At 43.3% G+C, this 17,557-nt stretch overlaps 4 protein-coding genes across 9 annotated transcripts; 1 reads left to right on the forward strand and 3 right to left on the reverse strand.

The window, feature by feature from the left end:
- Positions 1-65: 65 nt before the first annotated feature.
- LOC143428547 (tubulin alpha-3 chain) lies at positions 66-2,148 on the reverse strand. Its single transcript, XM_076903499.1, has 3 exons — positions 1,777-2,148; positions 1,485-1,710; positions 66-1,399 (listed from the first exon to the last, which is right to left on the reverse strand). The coding sequence occupies exons 1-3, from the start codon at positions 1,777-1,779 to the stop codon at positions 273-275; spliced, it is 1,356 nt and encodes a 451-aa protein (XP_076759614.1). The 5' UTR covers positions 1,780-2,148; the 3' UTR covers positions 66-272.
- A 4,698-nt stretch (positions 2,149-6,846) lies between these two features.
- Positions 6,847-14,028, forward strand: Mgat2 (alpha-1,6-mannosyl-glycoprotein 2-beta-N-acetylglucosaminyltransferase). 3 transcript variants are annotated; one of them, XM_076903495.1, is made up of 9 exons: positions 6,847-6,889; positions 8,840-8,888; positions 8,986-9,015; positions 9,498-9,681; positions 10,242-10,667; positions 10,922-11,231; positions 11,910-12,239; positions 12,910-13,160; positions 13,254-14,028. In XM_076903495.1, exons 3-9 carry the CDS (start codon positions 9,009-9,011, stop codon positions 13,480-13,482), a joined length of 1,737 nt encoding a protein of 578 aa, XP_076759610.1. In that variant the 5' UTR covers positions 6,847-6,889; positions 8,840-8,888; positions 8,986-9,008; the 3' UTR covers positions 13,483-14,028. The 3 variants fall into 3 exon arrangements, with proteins under 3 accessions (XP_076759610.1, XP_076759611.1, XP_076759612.1); XM_076903496.1 differs by having other exon boundaries at positions 13,230-13,364; XM_076903497.1 differs by lacking the exon at positions 11,910-12,239.
- Positions 14,029-14,034: 6 nt separating this feature from the next.
- LOC143428555 (protein D2) lies at positions 14,035-15,748 on the reverse strand. The gene is made up of 5 exons (XM_076903518.1): positions 15,505-15,748; positions 15,286-15,398; positions 14,914-15,034; positions 14,397-14,610; positions 14,035-14,310 (listed from the first exon to the last, which is right to left on the reverse strand). Exons 1-5 carry the CDS (start codon positions 15,524-15,526, stop codon positions 14,172-14,174), a joined length of 609 nt encoding a protein of 202 aa, XP_076759633.1. The 5' UTR covers positions 15,527-15,748; the 3' UTR covers positions 14,035-14,171.
- Positions 15,749-15,998: 250 nt separating this feature from the next.
- Positions 15,999-17,534, reverse strand: LOC143428554 (protein D2). Of its 4 annotated transcripts, none has more exons than XM_076903516.1 (3): positions 17,412-17,534; positions 16,717-16,968; positions 15,999-16,435 (listed from the first exon to the last, which is right to left on the reverse strand). In XM_076903516.1, exons 2-3 carry the CDS (start codon positions 16,910-16,912, stop codon positions 16,083-16,085), a joined length of 549 nt encoding a protein of 182 aa, XP_076759631.1. In that variant the 5' UTR covers positions 16,913-16,968; positions 17,412-17,534; the 3' UTR covers positions 15,999-16,082. The 4 variants fall into 4 exon arrangements, with proteins under 4 accessions (XP_076759631.1, XP_076759629.1, XP_076759628.1 ...); XM_076903514.1 differs by having other exon boundaries at positions 17,328-17,492; XM_076903513.1 differs by having other exon boundaries at positions 16,717-17,086; positions 17,328-17,449.
- Positions 17,535-17,557: the final 23 nt, after the last annotated feature.

The following is a 17,557-nucleotide window of genomic DNA, read 5'->3' on the forward strand; positions in this document are numbered from 1 at the left end:
AACATCCCTTGTTAGATTATAGTATGTGTATGTCGCATGTTTTTAATCAATTTTTGGCACACCAATACAACGTCATATCAACTTTATTTCATACACTATCAAATATGTATGCTATTCTAGCTGTTGAATACGCAACAACGATTGTACACGACGATACAGAAGTCTGTCGTTTAGCAAGATTATTGAGAGAGAAGAATCTTTAAGGAGATCAGAAAAACAGGCGACAATGGTAAATGGATCGAGGTAGAAAATATAAGGAGTATAAGCTGAAGTCAATATTCATCGGTAACATCCCCATCCACCTCTGTCGAATCTAATCCAACTTCTTCGTAATCTTTTTCAAGAGCCGCAAGATCCTCTCGTGCCTCGGAAAACTCGCCCTCTTCCATGCCTTCGCCAACGTACCAATGAACGAAAGCTCTCTTGGCGTACATTAGATCGAACTTATGGTCGAGGCGTGCCCAAGCTTCAGCGATAGCCGTCGTGTTGGATAACATACAGACGGCGCGTTGTACCTTAGCCAGATCACCACCTGGTACAGCAGTAGGTGGTTGGTAATTTATACCAACTTTGAATCCAGTCGGACACCAGTCAACAAACTGTATCGTTCGTTTCGTTTTAATGGTAGCAATCGCGGCGTTCACATCTTTTGGGACTACATCCCCTCTGTACAGCATGCAACATGCCATGTACTTGCCATGCCTGGGATCGCATTTAACCATTTGATTTGAAGGCTCGAAGCACGCGTTAGTAATCTCTGCGACGGAAAGTTGCTCGTGATACGCTTTCTCAGCGGATATTACGGGAGCATAGGTGACCAAAGGAAAGTGGATTCTTGGATAGGGGACTAAGTTTGTCTGGAACTCGGTTAAGTCTACATTTAAGGCCCCGTCGAATCGTAACGAAGCCGTTATGGAGGAAACAATTTGCCCGATTAATCTATTAAGATTGGTGTAAGTTGGTCTCTCGATATCTAAATTACGCCGGCAAATGTCGTAGATTGCTTCGTTATCGACCATAAAAGCGCAATCTGAATGCTCGAGGGTTGTGTGAGTGGTAAGAATGGAATTATAAGGTTCAACGACTGCTGTAGAAATTCGGGGAGCCGGATAAATCGCGAATTCTAATTTAGACTTTTTTCCATATTCAACAGAAAGGCGTTCCATTAATAAAGAAGCAAATCCAGATCCAGTACCACCACCGAACGAATGAAAAATAAGGAAACCCTGTAATCCCGTACATTGATCCGCTAATTTTCGTACTCGATCGATGACCAAATCGACAATTTCCTTGCCAATTGTGTAGTGACCACGAGCATAATTATTCGCAGCGTCTTCCTTGCCAGTGATCAACTGTTCAGGATGAAAAAGGCGCTTGTACTTTCCAGTACGGACTTCGTCTATAAAAAGTACAGTCAATATAAATCTCTAGCAACTTTCAAGAATTATATAATAATAATATGTCTTACTTTTTTTTTCTCTTACCAACTACTGTAGGTTCCAAATCGACAAATACCGCCCTAGGCACATGCTTTCCAGCATCGGTTTCGCTGAAGAAAGTACTAAAACTATCATCGCCTCCAGCCCCAAACATTTTATCTGATGGCATCTGTCCATCCGGTTGAATTCCATGTTCCAAACAGTAAAGTTCCCAACAGGCATTTCCAATTTGTACGCCAGCTTGTCCGACGTGAACGGATATACACTCTCGCTAAAACAACGTAGAAATTATGTTTTAAAACATCATTTTATCTCTGTTTTTCACTAATTTTCTTACCATTTCGATTGTGTACAAGTAATAGTTTTACTACTTTTTTTTATAAAATTATCGTCGAACAACACGTTTACACAAAAAACCGATATCACTTCTTCTAGCGATTGACACTTAATGACGCAACACAAGAACAGTTGTCGGCTTCTTATATCCTCCACTTCGAGTGATCTCAAAATGTTCACACAATATTAGTTGTGGATAATCCTCTTCGAGAAATGATTCTTCTTTCCCACTGCATCTGACACTGTACTCAATTTCAAAACTTTGAGATTCGCATTGAACTTTCTGTTTTGCCGAATATTTGAACCCACGATTAACAAGGTAAATGTAAGAAATTATTTTGACGAGTTCACTTTTAGTTACGTCGTACTTAAGATTAAATCTAATAAAGAATATAAATAGAATATCGTACCTATAACTAGTTCTTGGTAGCCAAGTAGTATTCATGATGCAAATTCCCACATTCTATTTCTGTTTTGATGTATACAAATACATACATATATATATATATTACACATCTATTGCCTTCTTTACTTCGTTTCCACTTTCCTTTCCTTTCCTCTGCTTCTCTCTCTCATCTTAATTACAGAATTTTAGAGTACTGCTGATTAAATAAAAAAATTCCTTAATTTTCATTGAATACAAAGGGTAAGATAAATTATATCTCCCGCATTAGAGGTAAGAGAGAGAAAGATGTATAAGAAAGAATGAGACAGATATTACCTGCACCATTCAGGAACCCTTAGCGCCATCTCTGTAACAAGTGCTGAAACTAGTCGAGCATTAGTTTCAGTATTTCCCCCAGAGATGGCGCTAGTAGTTCTTGAGTAGTTCACTTCGCTGTCGATAATCATGTGCGACCAGTTTGAGCACTTTTTACAGAGATGACGCCAGGGGTTCTTAAATAGCGAAGATATTATCTGTCTCACTCTTTCTTATAGCTTTCATATATATCTTTCTCTCTCTTACCTCTAATGCGGAAGGTATAATTTATCTTACCCTTTGTATTCAATGAAAATTGAGGAATTTCTTTATTTAATCAGCAGTACCCTAAAATCCTGTAATTAAGATAAAAGAGAGAGAAACAGAGAGAAGGAAAGAGAAGTGGAAACGAAGTAAGGAAGGCAATAGATGTGTAATATATATTAATTTTGTATCGGTATTCATTATTTTTAGGGGAGTTGTTATATTTTTATCTATATATATCGTAGACTGTTTAATTGCATCGATAGATAGAAGAAATATTATATTGTAATTATTTGTATTATATAGAACTTAAGTTTTATTGTATTTTATTGTACATTTTACTAGTTTCATTGTAATTTCTTGTATATGTCAATAGTTTTATTGTAATCTCTTGTAGTTTTCCCGGTTTAGAGGTAAAAGAGAGAGATATATATATGAAAGCTATAAGAAAGAGTGAGACAGATGATACCTACCCTTCTCGAGGACTCGTATCGCCATCTCTGTAAAAAGTGCTCAAACTGGTCGCTCAGCGTTATCGACGGCGAAGTGAACCACTCAAGAACTACTAGCGCTATCTCCTGGAGAAGAGTTGAAACTGGCTGGGCATTAGCTTCAGCACTTGTTACAGAGTTGGCGCCACATTAGATCAGAATCAAATAATTTGAAAATATAATCATTTAATATTAATTTTAAGGACATTATTGTATCTTTTAATTAGATATAATATTGGTACACTTAGTTATATTATCAGAAGTGAGAAATATTGTATTTTAAGTTTAATTAACGATATATTGCGCTGCCTAATTGTAATTTTATTACATGTTTTATGTCTTTAACATTATAAACGAACAAATTATTGTATTATAATTAATGTGAAATGTATTTTATTGTAAATTTTATTAATTTGTTTGAATAAATAAATTATTTAAGAGGAATAGAACAAGTTTTGTGAGTTTATTTCTACATTATCCTTCTCCAATTCCTTTTCCTTGCTATTTACATAAATTATATTGAAATTTACTGTGATTTAACTATCACTTAAACTTCGCGAATTCCGGGAATTCCCAATGACGTCATTTCCAAGAAATGGCACGTTCGGATACCTCCTATGACGTCATGTTCTCCTGATACATTGCCGATTTTTCGAACAAAATCTTGAAAATCCGACTTTGTATCAGGAGAACATAACATATGAGGAGGTATTCTTGCCACTTCTTGGAAAATGACGTCACTTCCAAGAATCGCCGAAATTCCTGGAATTCTCGATGACGTCATTTCCAAGAAGTGGCACTATTCGGATACCTCCTATGACGTCATGTTCTCCTGATACATTGCCGATTTTTCGAGCAAAATCTTGAAAATTCGACTTTGTATCAGGAGAATATAAGTAGTGAGGAGGTATCCGAATAGTGCCACTTCTTGGAAATGACGTCATCGAGAATTCCAGGAATTTCGGCGATTCTTGGAAGTGACGTCATTTTCCAAGAAGTGGCAAGAATACCTCCTCATATGTTATGTTCTCCTGATACAAAGTCGGATTTTCAAGATTTTGTTCGAAAAATCGGCAATGTATCAGGAGAACATGACGTCATAGGAGGTATCCGAACGTGCCATTTCTTGGAAATGACGTCATTGGGAATTCCAGGAATTTTGGCGGTTCCTGGAAGTGACGTCATTTTCCAGGAATTGCCAGTTTTCTGATCTTTCGATCGAGAACCCAATATTTCGACCAAGTATCAGGATAACATGACAGGCGAGGAGGTATCCCAACGTGAAAATGACGTCATTTCCGGGAATTCAAAAAATTTTATGGAATCAAAGTTCTTTTCTCGTTGAGGGACTGGAATCGATCGTTTCAGGATAGGTGGGTAGGTATTTCTCAATTAAACAATTAATTAACAATAAATAATTGTTTATTAGAGCTTTTAAGCAGTTAACATATTACAGAAACGTTTTTACAAGATACATACTACAAGTTATTCTTATAAACCTACTTAAAATACTACTTATAACTAAAATAGTAGACAGTGCATCGATTAAACTATCTTTCCAAGTTCTTTCTCCTTCCACTTGATAGATAAACGATCACCGCTGCAGGAATTGCCAATTTCCCAACAATTAAGGAACACCAAGTAAAAAAAGGCCAGTAATAACTGTGCTTAAAGATAAATCTCTCATCCACTGGTACCACCACGTCCCGTACGTTCCCGGTCTTATCCGGTTCGTAATTTATCTCTGCAAATTATCCATCAGTCCGCAAATTTCCTGCGCTTCCAGAGAAGTAAAAGCCGCAGCACATCCGGGCGCTGAAACGAGCAAGTCGTGCAACTGTTATACGTAAGATCGGAGTGAAATAAACAGAAGAATAAATCGATAGGACTACCTAGAGAGAGTTATCCCAGAGGGGAAACCGGAGGAGCATTATCCGCGGAGAAGGAAGCCGCGCGCGGTTATCGACGCGAGCATCGATGCTCGGACGAGGGTGATAGCGCTCGAGGAACGACGTCCGTCTCTCCCCGAGAATGGTTGGCGGGTCGAGGGAAGATCGATCCGCGGTAGAAATCGCAGTAGGGTAGGAAAACAAGCGTGCACCGAGGCAGCGTAGACTGAACGAGGAGGCGACGCGGCGGAGGAGTGGGTGGGGTCGCGGCGATTGCGGTCACACGCTCGTACACCGAAGAAGCCGTCGCGATCGCAGTTTCGAGGCGAAAGTCGCGCGAACAGTGGAAGGAAGAACGGAAGGAAGAGAGTGCACCAGGCGAGCCGAGCGAATTCTGCGGCGGATCATCGCGATGACACGCCGCTGCCTCACCCGTCACGCTTCTATCGCGATCTATCCGGACGCGCTTGCGGATACGTGATCGGCCACGGACGTTGCCACGCTAGATCCCAAAGGAAACCTCCTCGGACGGTGGTGGACCTGCGTAAGTAGAGAGACTGGACAGACGGAATCGATGCTCGAAGATTGGCTTAAGCTTGTACAAGCACGTGAAGCGACCTTCCCTTTATCGTGGGACCATGGCTGCCGACTTGCTGCTAGAACGCGAGCTTTTGTTCCGGACCTAACGCTACGATCGATACCCTACCAACCCCGTCGGTTCGCTCTTTCTCTCCCTCTCTTTTTCTTTCCTTCTCTCTCTCTCTCTCTGATTCTAGCTTTCACGTGTATGCGCGTGCACGTTTCGAGCTATCGGTGTTTGTCAGAACTTCCAGTCATTTTTCTACCATGCTATATGATACATATTGGATATCGCTATTTTCGTCTGTCGTATCTATCGTTTTTTGATAACCGTACGTTGCTTTCGTCCTTCTTTATTCGCGGTGTGTCCTCGTTCCACGCGTATGCGCGCACACGTCGTACGAGCCACCCCTTTTTCGCAACGTTTCGCTTTGTTTCTCCACGGGTTTCCGGCTTGTTCGCCTGCGTTTCCCGCTACCAAGCCGCAATGCTTCTATTCCCACCGTTCTGCCACGATTAATTCGCTCTCCTATCCTTTGCGTTGTTTTTATCATCCTCATTCGCGATATCCGTCGCTCTCGATATCCCTCCCCGTCTCTATCTTCCTCTCTGTCTCTCTCTCTCTTTCGGTAATGGGAAAAACGATCGCAGTTAAGAAACCGCAAGGCGGCGCGAGAAACAGAATTTTCCGGTTTACCTTGAAACCGACGCGTGACCGGCTCGAGTCCAGTCGTTTTGCATTTACGCGTCAAGCGAATTAACCGTGATACAGACACGTAACTCGCGGCAACGCGAGCGTGTTCGTTAGCGGGCCGACTCATCGTTGCCTCTGACGCTGCTGCTGCTGCTGCTGCTGCGTGTGCATTCGCGTTTCGTGATTTCCCGCGAGTAACACGGTAGCCAGTAGGCCGACAGCGGTTTGTCTGAGTGGCGCGAGCGCGCTCGATTCCAAGCGGTGCGAGGGCAGAGAAAAAATAACAAAATAAGAAAGAGCATCGCGAGCAGAGGGCCGCGCAGCAGTCAGTGGCAATCAGTGGCCGAGAGGTGCGTGTGCGTTGCACGCTTTCGAGCTTCGTTGGGAGATCCTCTCGAGGACTCGACAGGTGACACGCGCGGAACGACAAGAGCCAAGGGGGTGGAAGACACGCAGGCCAGAGGGAGAGAAAAGTGGAGAAGTAGAGCGATGCGGAGGTACAATGCTACATAGCCGTGCACGGAGATATAACTCGCGGTAGGAGACACGGCCGAAAGATTGCCAAAGATAAAGATGCGAAAGAGGAACAGGATGGTTGAGGCTGTTTTATCGTTGCTCATGCTCCTTCTGCGTGTTCGAGTAGCCGACCGCCGTTGCCCTCTTCACCTTTTGCGACGTTTCCTCGCGCCTCGTAGTTAACTTGGCCATGGATATCCGCATTGTTTCGCGTCAACCAGCCAACTCAGCTGACCTACATTGGCCACGGGCACCCAGCGAAATAGGATATCGAGCCACTCGATGCTCATCTACGGAAAACCACTCCGCAATCCCTGGAGAGACCTTGCTCATCGTCGCGCCGTGTCTTCGTCGGCGAGAACGGGAATCGTTCGTTCGTTCGTTCCGGTTTGTCGCCGGTCGCTGTTCATCGCGATCGTGCTGTGACGTCGATTCCGTATCTCTTCTCGTAGCACTCTTTTTTATCGGTTCGAACGTGCCTCGTGATTCTTATCCAGCCTCATGCTCCGTTCGCGATTAGCCGCGCGATTCGTGAACTTGAATTCGAAGTGGCAACCGTTGGCGATCCACGCAAGCTCACGGTCCGTCGCGTCGTCCCACCTCACCCCTGAAAGGAGATTCGATCGGTGTTTCAGCCTGTGATTGTGTAAAGCAGTACTAAATGAAACTATTCAACGATATTTTCATTTATACTGTTCACTTTGCATTCAATCTAGTTGAATCGACCGCATTGTTCAACCAAAATGAACCGTATACTCGCGCGTTCAGCTTCACGTGCTACCGTCCACTTTAGATCTGCGACGAACGCGACGAGAGTCACGGTGGCTCTGTAAGAAGGAGAAGAGGAGCGGCAATTTTCCTTGCTTTTTATCGTCCCGTTGTACAAGTATCGTTTTCTAACGCTCGGCTGTGTGATACGATTTAATTATTCGACGATGTTCGTTTGATAATCGTCGCTCAAGGTCGCATGTGTGCACTGTTATACATTATACATACATTTGGTACGTTCTCGATTTGCATCGTGCACCGTCAATGCGACTAACTCGCTTCCCCTCCTCCTCCACCTCGTTGAACATATTCTTCTCCTCCTCCACTTCCTTCCTTGCCTCCAGCCATCCCCCTCACACTCTCGGAACTTTCTACAAGTCCGCGTGCCGTACTAAAAATAAAGTTAATGCCGAAGCATCGTCTTCCGCGCGCTCGAGCTATGAAAAGAATGAAAAAACGGCAGAAAGAAATCCCCGACCGCATAGCTCCCGTCGAGGAGTCCGAGAACGCGCGTTCCCTTTGGAGGCTGCGGCTATCATGACAGCGAAGGGCGGAAGTAATTGACTCGTGGATACTGCCGGAGAGAAACGAAGAGACAGCTAGAGGAGAGGGAAAAAGCGTAAGGAGAAACAGAGCGCGAGGCAACGAAGGTAGAAAAAAGATTGGTCGGTCAAAATTTACTTTGCTCGCCGTACGATCTCTTTACTTGGAGGTTGACGCGTTTGAAATGCGACTCTCACTCTCTTCTCCTTCACCCCTTCACGCCGCGCGAACGGCAGCTAGTAGTCACCAGGCGGACAATATGACAAACGTACCATAAACTTATCTGCAACAATAAAAAAAAGGCGGCAATTATTTGAAAATTACTTTAATTCTATTTTCCTCCCGTTTATCTATAGTGGTTACGCAAAAATTAGCATACCATTGTGTTTATTTTGGAATTTACGTATCCACTAACTAATCGAGTCTAAATATATTATGTAGAATTAGCGAATACAAGAATGAATAATCATAGATTATTCATCCGTTTGATCAGTTGCATTCGATGGCTTGCTCTGTAACAGGCAACAGAAACGATTGATACTACGGGCCATGGAACTCCTCAAGCTTATATTTCGTTACTAATCTTCGTTACGTCTCGTACTTCTTTGTTCTTTTCACAGATTTCGTCGAAATGAGGGACCATCCGTCGCGCCTTTTCTCCGATACGAGGTAACACGATGATCCACCGTCTATTGCACGCCCCGCGATACGCGGCGTACGCGAGAACCAACGATCAGACTAATTAATCACGTTCATCTTGTTCCAGAACGGTCGCGTAGGAATGTCAGAATGAGAGGTAAGCGAGAAAATTGTTCTGAATATTTTCTTTAATGGATACTCGTCCACTTCCGGAATTTTCTGCTACTCTACTTAAATTGTGATCATTATATATAGCCATCTTACGGATCCCTTACGGTATTACATTATATTGCATACCTTGTACAATTCTTCTTTCGCCGATAGTGTATTTCAATATAATCGCTGTGCTCCCTTTATTCGTATCACACACAAGAGTTAGATACAAAAGCTGTAAACTTAAAATCCTTCGGTAGGCAAATTTATTTTTAGTCCGTGTCGTCGAAGGCCAACTCGAGTTTTCTTACTCCTACCAAAGACATTCGGCTTCCGAATATCTGAAAAAATTTAAATACAAAAAAATACAAAGTGCCAATTGTATACTTATCTAATAAGCTTTTCAAATTAAATGCTCAATGACTCGGAATGAAATTTTAATTGTCCCGGTAACGATTCGATACTGCACGATGGAACGTTTTGCAGGAGTCGCGATTCTGGGAACGATCAGATCAGTTCGCGGAACATTTCTCAGGACACTCGTTCTCGTCTTCCTGGCGACGTTCCTGTGGCTACAGATCCACGTGATCAGTCTGACCGGCCGCGACTCCGCTGGGCAAGCCTCGTCGAATGAGACGCTGTTCGCCCTCGTGCCTCAAGAATTGCACAGGTGAAAAAAACTACATAATCATATGACTTTATCCAATGGTATCGTACATACAAAAAAAAAAGAAAACGCGAAGTGTTTCAGCCAAATAATATTCGAAACAGAAATTCCTCTAGGCACAGATGTTTAAACCGAGTAGTCCAATATACGTAATACTATATAGCAATGATGCTAGGAGAAATGCCTCTCACAGGGGCCACAGTATCGGACGTCCACCCTACCACAGGGACCATACGTCAAAAGGTGGCATATGGCCATGCAGTGGCTATAAAAAGCATCTGTGTACACTTATTGTGCTTACTTTAGCATTTCTATACCGATTAATCAGCTCGAAATCTAATAAATTTTTTGTAATTTATTTTCCTTCATGTGACTGGAAAAATCTGCTATTACTAGAATGAAATATAGAGCGTGATCAAAAAACCTCTCATTAAGGAACATTTGTAAACACTTTTGTTAGCCGCCAAACAGATTTCCACTTGAAATACTAGTCCTGGAGCTTCTACTTGCCAACGGGGCTCATCGCGAACTTCTTGTCTCAGACAGAACGACGATTTTTCCAGGTTTCTGAAAGATCGTCGAAATGGTTCTACGTCGTCGTTAACGAACGGCAGCGCGGACGCGCTGACGGAGTTTGAAATAACGGAGATTCGTCGGAATATAGAGAGGGCGAACGCGGAGCAGAGGGTGTACAACGAGGAGTCGTTCGGTCCGCTGGCCAGCGACGCCCCCGTGATAGTGATTCAAGTGCACACACGATTAACCTACCTCAGACACTTGATAGTGTCGCTGGCCCAGGCTAAAGGAATCGAACAAACCCTTTTGGTCTTCAGTCATGACGTCTGGCATCCCGAGATTAACTATCTCGTGCAGAGTGTCGACTTTTGTCGCGTCATGCAGATATTTTACCCACACAGCATGCAGACTCATCCGCGAAGCTTCCCAGGCGAAGATCCGAACGATTGCCCCCGAAATATACGCAAGGAACAGTCAGTAGTTGTCTTTTTGTTCGACGGATTCCATGGTGTCTTCGTATAACGGGTGATTCGTCTGACTCGACCAGCTAAAATTGCTCTTAAACTATGTAATGTATGAAAAAAAAAAAACGCGAGACGCGAAAGTTGAAAAGTAGATCATCGAGTTAAAGTTCAGTGAATTACCCTGTATACGTGGGGACCTAATCGAAGGTTTACTCTTTTCCTGTTTGCCAATCGCATTGCTTTCTTGGTTACCATGAACGTAGAGCTCTCACTCTTGGATGCATCAACGCGAAACATCCGGATCTCTACGGGCATTACAGAGAGGCTAAGTTCACGCAGACGAAACATCACTGGTGGTGGAAGGCGAACCGCGTGTTCGACCAATTGTCGATCACCAGGAATCACACAGGCATGGTCCTCTTCCTCGAGGAAGATCATTACGTTGCCGAGGACTTTCTGCACGTGCTCAGACTCATGGAGCGCACCTGCAAGCATAGCTGCGAGAGATGCAACGTCCTGTCCTTGGGCACCTACCTCAAGACCTATAATTACTTCGCCGACTTTAGTCGAAAGGTGAGAAAATTTGCGCGCTGTCGCACTAACTCTACTAAACAGCTCTAATTGTTTCAACCGCTCGGTGCGCGAACTCGACGACTCCTTCCCTGGCCGGATAGTATTTCTAACGGCGCGCCGATTCTACCTCGAGTACCGTTATCTGTGCGCGATATTTCGGTTATTCAGATTTCCATTTCGTAGAGCCTGAATCAATTGTGATCTAATCTTCAGCTATAAGCTTCCTTTCGCACGCTCGTTCTCTCTCATTCCTTCCTATTTTGCCTGGACGCTCTCTCTTTCTCTCTTTCACGTTTATTCACTGGTCTCGTACAAAAGGTCGTCTTTTTAACTGAAAACAATAAAATATTGTTAACTCTTTTATTTATCATCGTTTTTACTACACCGTTATAACAAATGTCTAGTTAAAAAGATAGATCCTTTACAGATCGTGAAGAATGTCGAGAGAGAAAAGAACCAGGGCAGGTATAGACAAAAAGGGTGAACGAATGAAAAATGACGTGGCAAACGGACTATTTGGACATAGTCGAACCTAGAGTCTATGTAGGCTACAAGATATGTCGCGTGCGAATCGTTGGATGATAGGTGTGCACCGTAATCAGCGCCGTATCGAATCATCAGCTCGATTTCAGTGTGAATATCTGTGTGTCGATGTTTCACGCACGCTCCGTCCGTTAGTTCCTTGGCGTCAACAGCGCCCTGCAAAAGGAACTTCTGCGTGGATTAAAGAGGCGGGAAATGGCCATGTGGCAGCAACAGTCAGCAAAAACCGAGGACACCGTCGTCGGTGACAGCGGAACCGCCGCAATTCCAAGCAGCAGCAGTAGCATCAGCAGCACCTCAACTGGGCCAAGCAACGTTGGAAACAGCAACGTTACCGGAAACAGCGTCCATAGCGGCACTGGTCCTGCCGCCTTCGTACCAGTCGCTAGGAACGCGCAGACGGTGCATTCTGCCGCTGCGTGGGCCTTCCAGCTCCTACCCGACCTCTACAATCACTATCAAAAGGTGGCCCACATCTTTCGAGGACTCCCTTCGTTAAGCGCGCGACTATATATATTTCTCTCTCTCTCTCTCTCTCTCTCTCTCTCTCTTTCTCTCTTTTTCTCTGTCTCTCCATTTGTTTTCTATTTCCTATAAAGTCGGACGCGCGCGCGCGCACCCCACACTATTCTAATGACAACTATAACGAATCAGCACAGCGATCTTGGACCACTCGACGAGGGAACTGTTTGCGATTTCGCCGAAATTTAAAAACGACATATTGGACAAAGATACCCACCCATTCGCAGACACGCACGTGCGCGCGCGCTCACGCGCACCGATCGTTCTGCAATCTTCCCGCTCGTTTTCCCCTTGTTATTGAAGTAGGAAACACACGAGTTTAGGCTGCTCGTACCTATCGTGCGTTTCTGTTAAACATTTTAGGTAGACGATGGCTCGATAACTCTGGCAGCCTCCACTTGTACCCTTTTCTAGTAGACACGCGCAAAAATTCTGTGGGTTATTCCATAGACACTTGTAATAGAGTTACAGTAAAAGACAAATCGAACAATCGAATAAATAGCTCTAGTACGCTCCCATCTAAAACTTACAGAATTTTTGCGATCGCCTAATGAATATGACACGATTCTTATCGCGCGTTAAAAAGATATGTCCTTGGTGTTTCGATACGCAGGCTGAGGTAATCCCCTGGATCTCGAGTAAGCACAACATGGGCATGGCTTTCAATCGTGTGACTTGGAACAAGCTGAGAAAGTGCGCCGCTCAATTCTGTTCGTACGACGATTACAATTGGGACTGGAGCCTTCAACATATTGCGCAAACTTGTTTACCGACGAGCAAAGGGTCCGGGATTGCACCCCGCACAGAGTCCGGTTTGATTACGATGATGATGAGAGCACCCAGAGTTTTTCACATCGGAGAATGGTAAGTCGAATAACCTTTACCTGGTTCCCCTTTCTTTATCCAAGTCGTTGCCTGCCCTTTTATTTAAAGCTGAATGTCTGCAAATGTTGCCAGCGGGGTTCATCACAAGAAGACCAATTGCGAGTCGACCGCTGTGATAGCAAAGGTTCAAAACATTCTACAGGCCGCCCGGGAACACCTTTTTCCTACACAACTGACGCTTACTGTAGCTGGCACTGCGAAAAAGACGAAGCTCAGAAAAGGCAACGGTGGATGGGGCGACACGCGAGATCATCGGCTGTGTTGGAACATTACCGTTTATCCAGACCTTGTTTTACCCTGAGATGAAACTCGCAATCCAAATTTTCCCTCTCCTCCTCCCTCTGTCCTAGTTTTCTCCTTGTTGTTCCTCGTCCCACTGCCTAAGGACGCCTCGCACCTATCTTCGTGTCTGCTGTTTCATCTCATCTCGTCCAGTTTCGTCTCTCGTGGAAGACGCACGTTTCAACAAGTTCCTACGCGTCGGTAAATTATTGTACCGATCCAGCGGTCCCAGACCGTGTTGCGTGGTATCTTTCAGCGGCGTACCTACTTACTTTTCCTAAATTCTGACGAACGATCCGCGCGTCGCGCTCGCCGACGACCCTCTCGACCTCTCGAACAGTCTTTTAGGTCGGAGAGAAGTATTCTAGTCATCGTATCTAATGCGTAACGACAAGGAGAAAACACTTTCGGTGTTTGTTCCGCTCGAGACGATTCGGACGAACTTGGAACGACTCCGAGAGCGAACCAAAGCCATCCACGAGTCGCGGAAGAAAAACTATATAGGGTACGTTTTATATTTGTAACGAGATCAACGAAAATAAACGAATCGACCGATTTTCTCGTACACCTGTTGACTTTTTCGAAACGTTTATTACTGTCCCCGTCGTAGCAGTTAAGTACAATACTGTACTGAAATCGGTAAGTAATCGACTTTCTGTAATTGTGCGCACCATCACCTGAATAGCGGTATAATGTTAAACGCAAGCCTTAAAATCCTAAGAGGGCCGAATACTTGGGCACGTTATCGTCGTATTCCGCTCTCATAAAGTTTCCTGCTATGGGACCTTCCAGATCGTATTTCTCCGCGAACTTCTTTATGTTGAATCGCTTTCGGCGAGGGCCATCCCTGAAATTCATCTCTCGTTAGTAAACTACGTATGAGCCCAAGTATTCTGTATGTGATAATGTCGTCGGCATTCGTCCCGATTCTACCTGTTGCTCAGCCTTCTCTCGTCAAAAGTAATGGATCCTTGATTCTGTTTATAAACGAGGAAGACGTAGCGATGCTTTCCGGTACCTTTTGGTGTTGCTGGACCAACATATTCCGCAAGTACCTCTCCTTTAGCGATATTCTCTTCTGGAATGTTTCCTACTAGCCAATGCTTAAACTCTCGATTGTACCCTTTTCCAGTAGGTGCATCTGGATCTAAACGTAACAAAAGACTTAAATGTAGAGTAAATGCTTAAATTCTATATTGAAAAAATAGTATACTAAACTTGAATCGAGTCTTCAACTAATCGGTAATCACGAGTCGAGACAAACGAGAGACCGTACACGAAAGAAACAGGTTTGTTAACATCGTCTCGGTGAAAGTCGTCGCGAGTTACGAGACTCGATAGCTCCGCAAGGATAAGATAATAATTTTAAGGCGTGTTCTTTACTGCAACGGGACTTCAATCAACTCTGAATTTCAAAATAAATTTATTTCAATTTATTCCGGTTATTTACCTGTCATTACAAGCGTGTAAAGTACTCCTCCCTCGTGCTTGTAATGAATCTCTGGGATCTGCTGCGTCTCCGTTGGAGTTAACTCGTTTCCAAAATCGACCACTTTGTCGCCGTACTTGACCTAATTATCAGATCCGTATACGCGTTAGTATAATTGATTTTCTAAATCTATTCGAATCAACGCACATTGTTCTGTTTTCCAACGATTCACGCATACACAGCTTTCTCTCTGCAACATACTCACTCGAACCACTAACACTAGAATTGTCGACAATTAAATCTATATTTGTTTATATAAAAAAGAATCAGAATAATAAATTAACAATTATGAGACTTATATAATTAAATATAATCATCTGGAGAAAACTGCACCTCAATCTTCTCTGTTGGCGCCTTGTCTAATATATCTGGCACAATTTTAGCTTTCTCAAATTCCGATTGAGTATCCGCAGCCGTGAGAACATAGATACCGCAGGTAAGAAGTCCTGCAATTAATTTTTATCTCATATATTATCGATACAAAACAATTTAAAATCCATTAAACGCAAATGAAGTTCGCGCACTAAATCCAATTAAAAAATATACACGCACCTATTACCACAAAGTACTTCATCTCTGTTGCGTTACGATGGCGCACCTATCTACGGCGAACTCTGAGAAATCGAGGACTGGCGATCAGTTTTATTCAACAGGCTATCTCTTCCCCTACTCTAACTTATATCAGGATAAAGATTCGCATCGCGCATAACTTTTCTTATCGTTCACCTTCGACCTAACTGTGGCTTCTCCCTCTCCTTTCACCTAAATTCTGATGTCCTCCTACTTCTTCACATTTCTCTCCCATCCTTTCTGTTTTCTCGCACAGTCAAACAACCACTTGGCTCGGATCCTTTACGGTGCAAGGCACGAGCCGCTTATCGGTATACTAAGTAAAATCTAATGCAGTGGGAGAAAATGTATATGAAAAAATAACTATAGTACGACTAACGTATAGTTTGGCCCAATTAAGATAATCACCCTATACAAGTATCAATAATGCGTGTAGTACAAACGTTACATAATAGCAGAAAGAAAAGGTACCCGTACTATGTGAATAAGTATTTAATGTGCAATTTGATACAAAGTTTCTGTATCGATTTACAAATGTCTACAAATCGATACTGTCCTATCTATGCCCCCAGCTGTTTGTAGAGAATCGGTACATAATCGTCAAATTCTGCCTGATACATATTCCCAGCGATAGGATCGCCAAGCTTATATTTCTGGGCGAATTTTCTAATCGAAAACTGCGCTCGATGATCACCGCTTCGATTAGTCAGACGACGCTCGTCGAACGTAAGTTTTCCAGGCTGTTTATACAGCAGGAACACGTAACGATGAAGTCCTGTGCCTTCTGGCGGGCCAGAACCAATGTATTCGGACAAAACCTCCCCCTTGGACACATCCGAACCGGGAATGTTTCCTACCAACCAGTGGTGCCATTCGCGAAATTTCGGATCCTTACGACTTGGTGCATCGGGATCTGTGAATACATAGTATAGTAACAAATTTAATCCTTTCCAATCCATTTTTTACTAGCAGAATTAATACGAACATCATTCATGATTATATTAGTAATACAAAAAAATAAAATAGCGATAAAAAATTTGTATTCACGTAGTTATCTCATCGAACTAATAAATATTAACGTAATGCAAGTAACATATATTGACTATTACATAATACCAGTTTTTATGCAAATATTCGTAACCATCTGGCGAAATGTCCGTTAATAACTCTTCAACACTCACTTCGATTACATACCGGTCATACAAAGTGTATAGAAAGTATTTGCATCGCCGTTCCATGTAACGGTAGGTGGATCTTTAACCTGCGTCGGCGTCAATACTTTGCCAATATCAACGGAAAGTTGATTTGGATAGGTAACGCTGAGTACATTTTGCGGGACATTGTCTATAACGTCGGGTACGACGCCATGAGTCTGCAACGCTTGAGCCATTGACGACAAGAGACGAGAGCCGGTTTCAATTAGAGGTTTCCTTGTGATCAGAGAGGCTGAAAGTACACCGAGTAATGACGAATAAGCAACGAAGATTACACGAAACAACTTATTTTTCGCAAGCATTGTTAAACTTGAGATAGACCAAGGTTATCGCGAATAGCCAACTGTCGTCTGAAACAAGCGATATTTAATCAATGTTAGACCGTACCTGCATAACCTAGTACACACGTTAAATAAACTGTGCCACTAAGGAAACAAAAGAAGCTAAGAATAAAAGAAACTAAACATATGAATGTAACGGCAAACGTAAATGAGAAGAAAAGACAATCGCCGGATGTTCTATCGAAGTACCTAAAGTGTACAATGCTAGATAATTAAACGCGTGCGTTTCTGTCAAATTGATGACTATTACTTGCGTTCTTTAAAAGCAGTGACATGATCCAACACAGACTAAATTGTGAACAGAACACTTAGAGATGTTGCAAATGTAACTGACTTTGCGTTGATATCTGAAGCCGGTGTGCTTGTGCTCGGTCCTTATCACTCGTTCTGTTTTACAATATTCGACCTTCGCATGAATAAGGTAGTTCTGCAGTAGCAGCGCTGGGGAAACGATCCAGGCTGGCCAATTGTACGCTTGAA

Source organism: Xylocopa sonorina, chromosome 10, assembly GCF_050948175.1.
Source record: "Xylocopa sonorina isolate GNS202 chromosome 10, iyXylSono1_principal, whole genome shotgun sequence".
NCBI lineage: Eukaryota > Metazoa > Arthropoda > Insecta > Hymenoptera > Apidae > Xylocopa > Xylocopa sonorina.

What these genes read in the sequence shown, in the direction of transcription:
- LOC143428547 (XM_076903499.1), bottom strand. An exon ending in TTTGGAACCTACAGTAGTTG is followed by an intron (nt 1,400 to 1,484) that starts GTAAGAGAAAAA and finishes TACTTTTTATAG; the next exon opens with ACGAAGTCCGTACTGGAAAG.
- Mgat2 (XM_076903495.1), top strand. An exon ending in GTGCCTCAAGAATTGCACAG is followed by an intron (nt 9,682 to 10,241) that starts GTGAAAAAAACT and finishes CGATTTTTCCAG; the next exon opens with GTTTCTGAAAGATCGTCGAA. An exon ending in TCTACAATCACTATCAAAAG is followed by an intron (nt 12,240 to 12,909) that starts GTGGCCCACATC and finishes TTCGATACGCAG; the next exon opens with GCTGAGGTAATCCCCTGGAT.
- LOC143428555 (XM_076903518.1), bottom strand. Translation starts at nt 15,526, where the DNA reads ATGAAGTACTTTGTGGTAATAG. An exon ending in CGCCAACAGAGAAGATTGAG is followed by an intron (nt 15,035 to 15,285) that starts GTGCAGTTTTCT and finishes TCTGATAATTAG; the next exon opens with GTCAAGTACGGCGACAAAGT. An exon ending in TTACACGCTTGTAATGACAG is followed by an intron (nt 14,611 to 14,913) that starts GTAAATAACCGG and finishes TGTTACGTTTAG; the next exon opens with ATCCAGATGCACCTACTGGA.
- LOC143428554 (XM_076903513.1), bottom strand. Translation starts at nt 17,038, where the DNA reads ATGCTTGCGAAAAATAAGTTGTTTCGTGTAATCTTCGTTGCTTATTCG. An exon ending in CTATACACTTTGTATGACCG is followed by an intron (nt 16,436 to 16,716) that starts GTATGTAATCGA and finishes ATGTATTCACAG; the next exon opens with ATCCCGATGCACCAAGTCGT.